General features: G+C 39.8%; 1 protein-coding gene across 1 annotated transcript in view; it reads right to left on the bottom strand.

The window, feature by feature from the left end:
• Window positions 1-4021: 4021 nt before the first annotated feature.
• RFX8 (regulatory factor X8) overlaps window positions 4022-13406 on the bottom strand; it is a 28913-nt gene continuing 19528 nt past the window's right edge. The window contains exons 11-15 of the mRNA XM_054382605.1: window positions 13308-13366; window positions 10137-10293; window positions 8481-8575; window positions 7180-7294; window positions 4022-4281 (exon numbers count right to left, since the gene is read on the bottom strand). Coding sequence (XP_054238580.1) covers window positions 4022-4281; window positions 7180-7294; window positions 8481-8575; window positions 10137-10293; window positions 13308-13366 — 686 coding nt within the window. The remainder of the gene's footprint in view (window positions 4282-7179; window positions 7295-8480; window positions 8576-10136; window positions 10294-13307; window positions 13367-13406) is intronic.

Below are 13406 nucleotides of genomic sequence, written 5' to 3'. Positions count from 1 at the left end.
GTTAACTGTGTTCTTTTTTTCTTCTCCTTTTTTTTTTTTTTCATAAATCAGTGTTTGATTTGCTCTCTGCCAACAGAGCTATGAACAGTGTAACCTCAGTCTCTCCATGCCCTGATTTGCAGTATATTGTATGTTACAAAGGTGTGGAATTGGATTAAAAGGTACAGCATAGCGCTCTACAGATAAACCCACTGCAGGTGTGCAGTTTAATAGGATTTTAATTTAGTAACAAGCGAACAAAGAGAGGAAGCCTGGAATGGGATTTTCTAGATGAAAAAAAATGCTGTTCGTGCTGAGAGAAAGCAACTGCAAGTTCTGTGATAAGGAATAAAGATTGGGCCAATGCTCTCTGAGCTGCACTTTTATAGATTACAGCTCACTCAGAGCATCATCATTGCTGCTACCGGTTTTGACCATTCTTAGTTCACACGACATGCATCTGTCTGTGTGGCATTTCAGATGCCATGCTGCCTGTCAAGCCAGTGCCTTCAAACCCTGCATTGCCTCACTCCCCACCTGCTACATTTTTTCATACAAAAATAACGTTTTCCTCAAGAGATGTCACCAACTTGGAATGTATCCTGTTTTCAAGATTATTAATAATTATTTACATGCTTCAAATTATATACATATAAAAAGGATTCAGGAATGTGCTGTGTTATTCAAAATAAATGGAAAAACATGGACTCTGCTGAGGAGTGTAATTTATATTCAACTAGGAATTGAGGACTAAAAACAGATGGGGAAGGAAGAAGAAGAATGAAGGTGATAACTAAAAGATCATGAGGGGATCTGCTAAGCCACAGACACATATTGATGCTGCTGATATCAGGGCAAGGTTGGGAGTTCTTTTCTGATTTCTGTTACCAGTCCTCCCTCTTGTTTTTCCAGGGTTTTGTAGCAAAACGGAGGTTTTAGCACTAATTTCAATGAGATGAGGGTGGAGGTGCAATGAACAGATTTTTTTTTTTCTGAAGCATAGCAGGCTGTAGAGAAGACATAGAAATGCCTTGTGGGACAAGATGAAAAAGATACGGAGGCTGGTGTTGGCAGAGGATGGAGTGAAGGATGGAAAGTGACAAAAGACACTGGGTTGCAGAATGCTGCAGAGGCTGCATGAGGTAAAGGAGTTAAAAGGAAATATACCAGTGATGCCAGAGCAATATGTCAGGCAGCAGAAATGCATCCAAGAAAGAGCAGTGTGGCTGGGGAATGCTGCTAAGGATGCTAAGGGCTTAGATACTTGTGACTGAAGGGGGATTAGTCAGGAGCACAGACAGATGGTTGCTTGGGAGCATGATGATGATTTTTGATGATCAAAAGCCACAGATCACAAATCCTCATGCAATGGGAATCAATTCAGAGGATCTACAGAGATGGTGATACAAGTAAAGTGGTGGGCGATGGAGATGCTTTTGACAGCTGTGTTTTTTAGCAACCTGTGGAATTAGTTTTGACACTTCAAAGAAGGAGCCTGCAATGGTTGAGGTGGGAGCTACTACCCATTTGAGAGACACAAGTAGGCAGAAGTGCTCACTCACTCTGTCATAGCTCCTGAAACCCTCTTGAGCTACAACTTCAAGTTTTTCAGCTCCCTTGCAAACTGCAAATACTTGAACTACAGCATGGGCAGGCTCTTACTAGAATCTCTTTTTCATCCCACCGTTATCATCACCTTGTACATGGACGAGTAAAATCCATCAGGTATTGCAGTCTTTAAGCTCTTTCTATACTGTCTCTTTCCTTCTCCCATAACTTACCTCAAGCTATCATATTCCCCATTTCGTGTTTTATACCCTTCCTCCCTTATTCTGACACCCCTCATCCCTCACTCTAATCGGCCTTGCTCTCTTCTTGAGATCATGTCCAAAACATGCAAAACTGGTAGACGTATTTATAGGCATATCTCTCAGACAACACCTGGGTCAAACCCTTGTCTGCTGATATTCAGTATAAAAGCATTGCAGTGGGCATATTGGGCCATACAAAAGCCCAGTGAAAGAGCATAGGAAGAAGGGCAGACACTGATTAAGATTTATACTGTTTTATTTCCTAATTTCTGACCACCAGTGGTTTAGAGATACCTTGCTTGTAGCCTGTACCCATTTCAGTCTGGGTTTTGACACAAGGTAGTATGACAGGATAGGTCATTATGTTATATTTGAAAAATAACAAAGGCTGTCCATTACATGTATAAATCATTCTTGGTTTGCCCCCTCTCCACCTTTTTTCTCCCCTGCAATTTTCATTCCTGGGCTAGTTTTAGCATATCTTCTATTTAAAAAAATAAAGGTCCACCAAGGGTCTTTATAACTGATAAAGATGTTTTTAAAATGGGCAATTTCTAATCCTGGTCCTAATTTGTGGAAGTTTGATACATCTTGAGAGTAAAATAACTATAGCAGGATCACCTCAAAAATGTTGTTTGTTTATTTGTTTGTTTGCTTTTCATGAGACTTGGTGCCATTAACATTTGCCCAACACTATTTTCTGGAAAACACAATGTTCTCTGAGATTTAAGACAAAGGCTGTTATTGCATGCAAGAGTAATCTGAAAACAGTTGAATGTATAATTCATCATATTTATTAAGCACAGAGGCTTGATCCATGTTCCTTTATGTCCCTATATTTATCCTTATATCCTAGGAAGACTTAGAATCCATCTTGTCTTCTACCTGTATGTCATCCCTTTATGCTAGCAAGACTGTGGACACTGGTGCAAGGAGTAGTGGACTGAGTGCAAGAAAGTCTGGTGGAGCAAGAAGGTCTCAAGGATACAGGCTGGGCAGTGACTGGGTGGAAAGCAGCCCCGAGGAGAGGGACTTGGGGGTGCTGGTGGAGGAGAAGCTCAACATGAGCTGTCAGTGTGCACTTGCAGCCCAGAAAGCCAAGCAGATCCTGGGCTGCATCAAGAGAAGTGTGGCCAGCAGGCAAGGGAGGTGATTCTCCCCCTCTACTCAGCTCTGGTGAGACCCCACCTGGAGTACTGCATCCAGTTCTGGAGCCCCTATTACAAGAGGGATCTGGAGGTGCTGGAAGGTGTCCAGAGAAGGGCCACCAGGATGATCAGAGGGCTGGAACACCTCTCCTATGAGGACAGACTGAAAGAGTTGGGGCTGTTCAGTCTGGAGAAGAGAAGGCTCTGAGGTGACCTTATTGTGGCGTTCCAGTATCTGAAGGGGGCCTACAAGAAAGCTGGGGAGGGACTTTTTAGGATATCAGGTAGTGACAGGACTAGGGGGAATGGAATAAAGCTGGAAGTGGGGAGATTCAGGCTGGATGTGAGGAAGAAGTTCTTCACCATGAGAGTGGTGAGAGCCTGGAATGGGTTGTCCAGGGAGGTGGTTGTGTTCCCATCTCTGGAGGTGTTTAAGGCCAGGCTGGATGAGGCTCTGGCCAGCCTGATGTAGTGTGAGGTGTCCCTGCCCATGGCAGGGGGGTTGGAACTAGATGATCCTTGTGGTCCCTTCCAACCCTGACTGATTCTATGATTCTATGATTCTATGATTTCATACTTCTGCATCTTTTGATAAAACTAACAGATAGGTGGAGGGAAGAGAGCCTCTCAGTGCTTCCAACAGTGAGAAAAGACTACTCTTTTGATCAATAAATACATAGAGCCTGTATGACAGCTAGCCCACAAACTCATCCTAACTCACCAGAAGAGCACTGCTCTTGCTTAGACAACACTTGGGGAATCTGAAGGATCAGTGAAGGTCTGTTGGAAAGTTAAGGAAAGAATCAGGGAGCTGCAGTGAAGGGGAGGTGGGTGGTGTGGGGTCATGATCCTGTGAGAGGATTGTGAGGTGGGATGTGGAGGATGCTTTGTGGCATGAGGTTTAGGTGACATTAGACAGTTCCATGCAAACCTGAATTTCATTAGTTCCACTTTATACATAAAAAAAAAAAAAAACCACACCCTTCCCAATCCTTCCTGATTTACATAATTTCTAACTTTTTTTTTTCATTAACGTAAATGTTTATTTCACCTTGCTGCCTGTGGCTGTGTCCCACGAACAACTCAGAACTCTGGAAAAACGTTGCTTAATCCGAAGTTACTCTGGCTCTGCATCAAAGATATGACAGCTGTCTGTGAAGTATTGGCTTGAGAGTGCCCCTCTACAAAATAGTGCCAGATATGTCTGGGCTCATAAACCCACAGAACAGGGGACTCGTTTTGCTTTGTGATCTGGAAATTTTTATCTTCCTCCTCCTCTATATAGGACAGGAAAATGTGAGCCACGAAATCCATGAGTAGCAAATTAAGAACATGCCAGCATCCTAGGTTTAAATAAATAAAGAAAGAAAAAGTTAACCACCTCTTCATTTGCTTATCTCCGTGATGTGTTCTTTTTTGAAGGGCTTCATTACAGTAATGGGCTAGACAAAGTAGCAGACTAGCACTCATCAAGCAGTACTTACAAGATTATGTACTTCCAAATATTACAGCCAAATAGACACCAATTGCAGATTTTAAACATAAGCAAGAGCCTTTTCCCTTTATTAAGATAAAGAGGGAAGTGAAGTTGTGTTTTTTTCACTTTCAAGTTCTTCCCTCACAGTCACTGGTACCATAAGGCTTATCAACAACCACACATCCCTATTTCTCCCATCAGACTGATAGATCATTCCACCTCTTCCCAAGCAAACTCTCCTACAGATGTCTGCCTGTCTTGTATCTATGGCATTAAATAGCCTACCCTGCAGCTTGGGGCATAACCACTAAAAGCCAAGAGAGACACTGAGGCCATTGACTTTTGAAAGCCCTTACAGTAACAGGTAGGTCTTCTTTCATGCCATAAATCTGTGCAGGCATTCATCAAGCTATTCATAATCTGCATCCCACAAACATCTTTACATGGACATCAACAAGGAGATACCACAATTTATATGAACGACCAAGGTTTACAGAGCTTTAAAAATGAAAAATACCTCCTCTTTGGATGTTATATGGTCTGAGAAGCTGCTGCTTCTGCTCTTCATCCTTTTGTGCATCTTTAAATTACAGCAGTGTAAGTGGAAGGACTTACTTATCTATGGAGAGGGACTTTTGTGCTTGGAGCTGAAACTACAGATCTGACACTAGTAATCCATGAGTGTTTCTAACAATCTTATTATTATTGATATGTGGTTTATTTTGTGGGGAGGCACACTGCGTGACACTCATGGATTTGCCTAACTAATTGCATTTCCTCAGTGTGGATGCTACACATTTTGACTTTCAGGCTGCTTACCATTCCTGCAAGAAATGCTGAGATTTAAGAAATCTCTGAAAAGCAATGACTCTGGGTACAGAACTTTTACACCAGATGGTTTGCTAACATAATGGCTTCCTTAGGCTTGTCCACTAAAAATTGAAATCCTACCAGAACAGAAACATGGGGAAGAAAGGACATTGTTAGGCCATATAGCCTACCATCTTAAAGAACCAGAGGTATTGAGAGAGAAGATAATAACATTCAAATTAATTGGATCATCACAAAGAAAGATTAAAAGAATTTTTTAACTCTCTCATATGCAAGAATAAATTAAATCTTAGGGCTGCTGAAGTATAGCATAAAGACTGTCATAAGTGGAATGAAAATATAATTTCTAACTACATTAAGGCAGGCTCAGCAGAGGAAGGGTGTGTCCCCAGCCACTGACAACTGCAGAACAGGGAGGCAATTCATTAAACTCTTTATGTCCTGGGAAGAGGATTTCATCACTGTGAGGAATTTCAATAAACATTATGCTTCCAGTGGTGTTCTTGGAATTCATTCCTAATTTCCTCATTGCCCAAAATACTGCATGTAACATTGGAGAGTTTTGTGCAGAACTCCCCTGGAGAAAGAGAGAAAGGAATGATTATTTTATTATCACTGTAATAGTGCAGCTGATGGACAGGGGATCTTACTGTGCTGTGTTCCCTGCAGATACAGAACAAAACTGTGATCCTTCTCCAAAGAGTTTGCAATCTAAATATAAGGTAAAAGGTAGCAGCTACCTGCAGAAAATGGGTGCATGCCTACATGCAGAAACATCAACATTAGTGTTGGAAGAATACAGAAGAATACAAATATACCTCTTTGTTATGTCTTTGTAGGAATCACATGAAAATATGATTTTGAAGGGGAATTTCAAAGAGAGTAATAAGATTTTCTTTGGCTATTTGTGTGAAGCCCCATCCAACAGAAGAGGAAAAAAAAATATGGAGGTGCTCCTTTGAAAATCTAAAAAGCAGTTGGTACCATTTGGGATCAGTTGCTGCTCACAGGAGATGAGATGGTGCATTTCTGCAGAACGAACAATAGAGAGAAAGCCTCTGACAGGCTTTGCAAATTAAAGAAAGGATGATGTAATATAGAAATGGAAGAGACTGAATTGATTCAAGATACGATTATGTATCACTGCAAACCACTTCAAGTGAACATGACTGCACAGTCCTTCTGCTTCTTCTGCCTTGCACTGGTGTAGGATGTGTTTGATGCTTGACAGCTCAGAGCCCTAAAACAGAGAGAACACTAACCCAGCTAAAGGCATGATAAGCTTTCCGTCAGTTTAACACCTTCAGCAGGCTTGCTGCTGGCTAGGCAAGCACTTATGTCAGTGTAAGGCATAAGGAAAAGAAGCATGTAGCTCTTGTCAGAGAAACTAACTGCCTTTTTGGCGAGTAGTTATCTCAGTGACTGCTCTGACTATCTTACACAGAAAGAACCTGAGATACTGGGAGCTGTCACTTGAGAGATCTGGAGTTTCTATGATTAAGGATACTGTGGACCCAGCTCTCCATCACACTCTTCTGCTGTGATTTGCAGCTCTTGTAGGGAGGGAGTGCAAAGGCTCACATTTCAGGTTACTGTTTGTGATATTTCCACAGATGAATGATGGTTTCTGCACAAAGAGGGAGTTCTGCCCTTCCCACCATCTCCAGTTGTATATCCCTACTTTCCTCCATTCTGCTCATCTTAAATTTTGGATCAGAAACCAAAGCCAGATGAAAACTAATAATTTAATTTTCCTGACCTGGCTAGTTACATCACCAAGCAAATGGTGCTGCTTGGTCCAAGGAAGGCATTAAGAACTGATGGCTCTACTGATTGCAGTATGAATTTATGTCAGCTAAAATGATCTGGTGCCTCTGCCATTTCAAGACATGGAGGAGTGTATCCAGACAAGAGTCATAAAGATCCTACTTACCAAAACCATCTGCACAGTTGAGGGTCATAGCCTTGCTTACTGCACTTAGTAGGAAGTTCCATCGCAACTGGAAATTCGATGCCAGTTTTCTAAACTCCTCTTTACTTCTGCTTGGCTGCAGGTAGAGGAAAAAAAAAACTTTATGATAAAGTCAGTTGAAATAATACATTATTGTACTGCAGACTATTTCCCTGTACAAAGTGCACCCAAAGGTGGAGCAAGCAGGTTTTTTGTTAGAATCCTAAAATAACTTAGGTTGAAAGGGACCTTTGGACATCATTTAATCCAACCTCTTGTCCAAAGGATGGTCATCTTAGTTCAGCCTTTGTCCGGCCAAGTTCTGAATACCTCCAGGATGGAGATCCCATGGCATTTCCTATGCTTACCTACACTTATGGTATTTTTTTTTTCTTTATCTGTTGGAAATACTCATTGCTGCAACTTTTGTCTATCACCTTATGCCCTATAAGTGTGAACCCCCAGGCAAAGTCCTGCTCCATTGCCTCTACTATCCCATGAATTAGCTGAAGGTTGTGAGATGAAGGCACCACAGAACTGCAAAGTACTATTAGTTTATTTTTGGTCTTATTTGGAGTTTTTGTGGTGGGTTTTTTTGGTTGTTTTTTTCTTTTTTTAAGAAGGAAATAATGACACTAGAGAAGTACAGTTTAGCTGACTTTTTCAGAAAGAGAAAAACAAACCCACTACCCAGACCCAAGTTGGTCTGGCAATCAACCAAATCCATCAGTACCATCAAGCTTCAACTAATTTTGAATCAGTGATAGCAGAGGGGTGGTAGAATTAACCTTTGTAAAGGTTTAACCTTTGAATGCATCCATATGCAAGGATGATCATATTTGATTTTTTTTACAAGAGCTAGAGAAATTGTAACAGAAATTGTAACTCTCATACCACATGCTAAAATTCAAGAGTTTCTTAAAGAAACAATTGCAGGAATTGTGAAGCGTTCTCTTCATTTTTACTAGCATTTTTCTTCTCAATTTTGGTTTATTAAGGATTGTTATAACATGCATCTATGAAAGCAGAGCAGATACTGAAACCAAGTAAGTGGATATATGCACAGAAGTACATTTGTAGTTGTTTGCACAGATGGAATTCTTGTATGCCAATTAATTCCCCCCTTTTCTGCAGCATGCATAAATTGCATTTATGGAAATCTGCGGTCTGGTCAGGTTACTTATGTACAATGTAGCTCCTGCAGCCTCATTACAGTAAGCATGTAGCAGGACAAATGATGGGATCACCCTTTCTTTTCTGAAAGTATTCAATTAATTGTGTACCTGAATGACAAAAGCCTGAAGGTTTGAAGACAAACAGTTCAGGATAACACGAATATCTGTGGAAGGTGCCAGCAAAGGCATTAAGTCATTAAAACCTACAAAATATAGAAGTGAGATCATTACTTGAAGTGATTGGCTTGCTTTTTGGTTTGTTTATGCAGCTTTTAGCTTTCCCCCCCCTCCCCCCTTTTATCTTCATCTTAAAATATATCAAGATATCTATTTATAGCATTTTTATTAATATAATTATATTATTCCTTTAGTGAAGAACAGTACCCTACTTTGAAATCAGTCAGAATTCACCATATCTGAATGGACGTAGTATCATAGCAAAGGTGGCAAGAATAAACATGTTCAACGTGAAAGCTAGAATTTAATTATATGCAATACAAACTTACTTATCTGAGATTTTATGTGTTTGAGAAAAAAAAAACAATCTCAATTTATGTGTTGAGGATGACAAAAGAGTTTTAAAACAATAACAGAAAATGTTCTGTAGACCAGTAGAAATAATACAGATATGTATTTCTGCCTCGTATCAGTGCAGCTGTTTCACCAAAAGACTGGAACCTACCAACCAGTGCCAAAAAGTACATCACTATGGCACCTCTCTGAATTTATACCCTCCTAACTGAGACATCTTTTCTCAAGAAGGCCTCTGGATAGGTTTTTTAAAACAATGCTTATTATAAATAACATTTTGGGAAAGCAATGAAAACAGATGATACAATAAATCCATCTTGGAAAGAGTAAGACCATCATTAATATAATGGGCAAATGGAGCAAGAGTGCTCTGTGCAGTGGTTTTGATTTTAAGATGTATATAAATATTATTTAAATTGTGCTCCTCGTGGTTCTATGAAGAAGACAAATTATTATTCCTGCGGTCATGGAAAGGATGTGACACATCCTGTGTCAGTGAGTGAATTGGTGGTGGGCCAGGAACAAAGAACAGAAGTTTTCCCCTGTTAGATCCATGCACATCATAGTCCAACTTGCCCATCTTTTGCTAATAATTTAAATGGCAGACCATTAATCTAAAAATTATCTTGCTATCATTTTTCTATCTCTTTGCATTAAGCTGGCAAATGCATCATGTCATGACTGCATACAAATTGTGTATTTTATTGCTTAAAGAGGCACATTGATCCCACAAGGCCACAAGACAGCAAAAGGACACAAAAGCTGAAAGGCCAATAGTCCTCTTGCCTGTTCAGCACAAAATATTTTAAAATCTGGACACAGTAAGTGTTGTTGTGCACTTGATTAATAACAGAGGAAAATGAAAAATGCAGCTCTTGGAAACTCCTTTTTTGTTGAAGAAATAGGTAAAAAAATAATGCCACTGTTCGTCAGTCTTCTTCAAGAAGATACATCATTTAGTAACACAAACCCCACTCCTCCTGCCACAGAAAGCTTCAAGAGAAAGTCAGAATGGAAAGCTTTTCATTCTTAAACTTTAAAGTTAAAAGGATAATTTGACATGCTCTATTCTCAATTTTACTGGCTCTTTCCCAGTACTTCATGTTATGGCAAGACTGTAATTCTCATTAAAGCAGATGCCATGAATAAACAAGAGGAAATGCTGGAGGTTTAACAATGGCAAGCAAAAGCTTAAGTGGATAGCACTTAATATAGCAAAAAAAAAAAAATTACATTTCAGTTCTATATAACTCTGCAGCTCCTCTGGATTCCTAAACATCGTTTGAAAGAAGTATCCGGGCAGATCCAGAAATCCCTCATTGATGACAGCAAGCAAGCTGGATCGCAGAACAGTGACACTGCTGTTGCTCTTCAAGACTGTTCTCATTGCCTGTAGAAAATAAGAAAATGGCTAATGCCTTTCATTTTCTCAAACCCATATCTCAGTCAAAAATCTTCCCTTATTCAATGCCAGACTTTATATAACCAGTCTCCAAACTGGGAAAAGAAAACCAAAACCAAAAGAAGATGAATCTTAAGTTGTCTTCAAGGGTTGGTGGGTTTTTGTTGTTTTGTTTTGTTTTGTTTTTTTTTTTGTCTGGGAGACATTCTTCTCAATGACACTCTGTGTAGCTGTCTGTGATGGAGCAGACAGGGCTAACATGCTTGAACAATCTGGGAAATTCCCTGGACAGTTGGCTTTGCCTAGAGTTATTTATTACAGCCACACCAAATAATGATATTTTGTCTACAAGTTAGAATGGTGCATGAAGGCTGACTTTCCTTTGATGTTACATGTCCTTAGTACATGTTTCAATCAAATTCAAAGTCAAATCTTATCTGGTTTTCCAAACCTTTAAGAATATACAAAACTTAAGAAATATATGTTAGTTAAAATAATATTCATTCACATTTTATCCCATCTATCTGGTTATGAATAATTTGTAAATATATCTGGCTTCACATTTGTCCCCAAAAATATTACTAACATAGATATCACAAACAATTTTCAGTCTAACATCCAATTCTAATCTCTTCACTTTTCAAAAAAATTATTTAATTGCTAATATCAAACAGTATTCCTTCAGATTTGTGATGAAGTTATGAAAACAGTGAAGAAAATTAAGCCTGAATCCATTAAATTTTGTTAATCCATGTATTTACACTCTCAGTTCCTTACTGAAATCAGTAGGATCCTAAAGCCTTTGTTGACTTTTTTTTTGGTTTTATATGAATAAACCATATCCAGTTAGGCCTTCCAGAGGAAATTTTTTTAAATTATTATTCAGAAAAACTTCAGGATTCATAAACACTTTAACAAATCCCACTCATCAGGTGCTTACCATGACCATATGAACAGCAGTAAATGCAGCTGCCCATTTGTTTGCAAACATAATTTCCAATCTGGCCGTTTTTCATCATTCTGCTAGCTTTACAGAGATACCAAAAGCACTCTGATTCTCCCCCAGTAATCCAGTCCAGCTGAGTTAAAGACAAAGTCTTTTTTTGTGCTTAGTTGAAGTTTCTGGTGTCAGAAGAGCAGACGCATGCAACAAGACACATGAATGCTGGGAACTACCTGGAGCAGTATTTTCAGTGTGCTGCTAGCACCCAGCTCCATGCCCCAGTGTTTTAAACTGATCCCTTTAGTTGTTGCACTTCACTATACTAAATATAATTCTCAAAATGACTGAGACCCAGCTCTGACAACACTTAAACATAGTTTACCATTGGCAAGAATCAGCTCCAGAGAATGACAGGCATCATACTTACATTCCTTTCTTGTAGGGAATTCACACCCGTTTATGCTCTAATTACTTCTACATGCCCAGGTAGTAGCAGCTGTCAGCTTGCTTTATCTACACATGATGGGAAAGTTACTTTTATTTGAATCCTGACCCTGCCAAAAATTTTCCTATTTTCTCACCAGGTGGCTAAATTATTGCAAAGTACTCTATAAGGGGCAGTGTGGTTCCACCATTTAGAGGCTGCAGCTGCACAGCTCCTCCACATTGCACTTCTCATTAGGAGCGCTCTCACCTGCTTTCACCATCAGCCTTTAGTTGAAATTTCAGGTGTGTTTTAGACAGAGAAATCTGAGAAGAATTATTAGAAATATAAAATTACTTCTGTGTGAGAAGATGATATAAACTTCAGCTTTGCACAGAAATAACGGAGCGAGGATGTAATGGAGGTTTGCAGGGAGAATTGCATGAAGAAGGGCAAACATTTTAAATCTAATAAAAGCAGGTACTTTTTCATACAGCAGATAGTCAAACCCTGGAACTCACTACCCCAAGATGCTGTGGATGCCAAAATCAAGCTATTAAATACCAAAATGTGGATACACTTTAATCGCAGATTGCTAGAAGCCAGAAGAGTACAGTGGAGGAAGAGCAAGGTATCATTTGATCATATGAGCATCTGATGAAGGCCACCAGAGGAAACAGTGAGTCCACACAAGCCTAGGATAGGCTCTGTCTCACTAAAACACTCAATGGTTTCTGAGAGACATCCCCATGAAGCATTTGGATGTTTCTCATGAGCTGAAAATTTGAAATACCTGTGGTGTTTAGCTAACCATCTTCTGATGTTAGTGTTATGTGTTAGTGAAGTGTTATGAACAGGGGGATGCACTTGCAGGACAATGTTTAGCTGGTATTTGTTTCCTACCCTGGAGCCCAATATCCATGGCTTTGGCAAGATCTCTAATGGTTGTAATCGAGGCTATATGACTGCTGAAAGATGGTCATTTACAAGGTTTACATAACTTCACTTATTGAAACTAATTTTTTTTAATTGCCAGTGGGACTAATCATTAGGTACACTGGAACTCCTTAGCCCTTCCGTTGTGTTTTAAAGAGGCTCTAGAGAAGATGCAAACATCATTTACTTGTGAGAACAGTGCCAAGAGCTCGTTAACATGAACAAGAACCAGGCACAGAGTGTGCTTAGCTGTAAGTGTAGATCTGGCCTCAATTCTCAGGTCTGCAAGGTTCACTTTGTGCTAGTTAAACAGCACAAAAGGGGTGCAGAACAGCCACAGGCTGCTGCTAGGGAATTCCCCCCAAGGAGGTTGCAGTCCTCTTTCCTTAAGTCTTGAGGGTGTAAATTCAGTGCTGACTCTCTGTAGCTTTTACACACATTAGGAATAGGCAGGGAAGAATCTAAAAGCTACAACCAGCCTTTTGACATTATGAGTCAAGCACAAGAAGGGTGATGTAAATTCTGGGTATGCAAATCAACTGTAAATGACTGAGATACAGTTGGTACTTGCAGTCTTGCTGGACCATATTCTTCAATGCTTAAGAAGCACCGATCAGAAGTACATGAAGCTGAGCTTTCCAAGTGTTTAGTATCTCCAAGGGACGCCCAGCCTTTTGTTTCACAGATTCTGGAACATACCTTGGCCACGTTAGAAAGGTCTGTCTTTCTCCTGAGTCTTCTTATAAACACTGTAACTTCTGTTAAGGAAGAAGATGAGGCAGACATTTCATATCATTA

This window comes from Indicator indicator, chromosome 1, assembly GCF_027791375.1.
Source record: "Indicator indicator isolate 239-I01 chromosome 1, UM_Iind_1.1, whole genome shotgun sequence".
Lineage (NCBI taxonomy): Eukaryota > Metazoa > Chordata > Aves > Piciformes > Indicatoridae > Indicator > Indicator indicator.
This window is presented reverse-complemented; position numbering and strand designations above follow the sequence as displayed.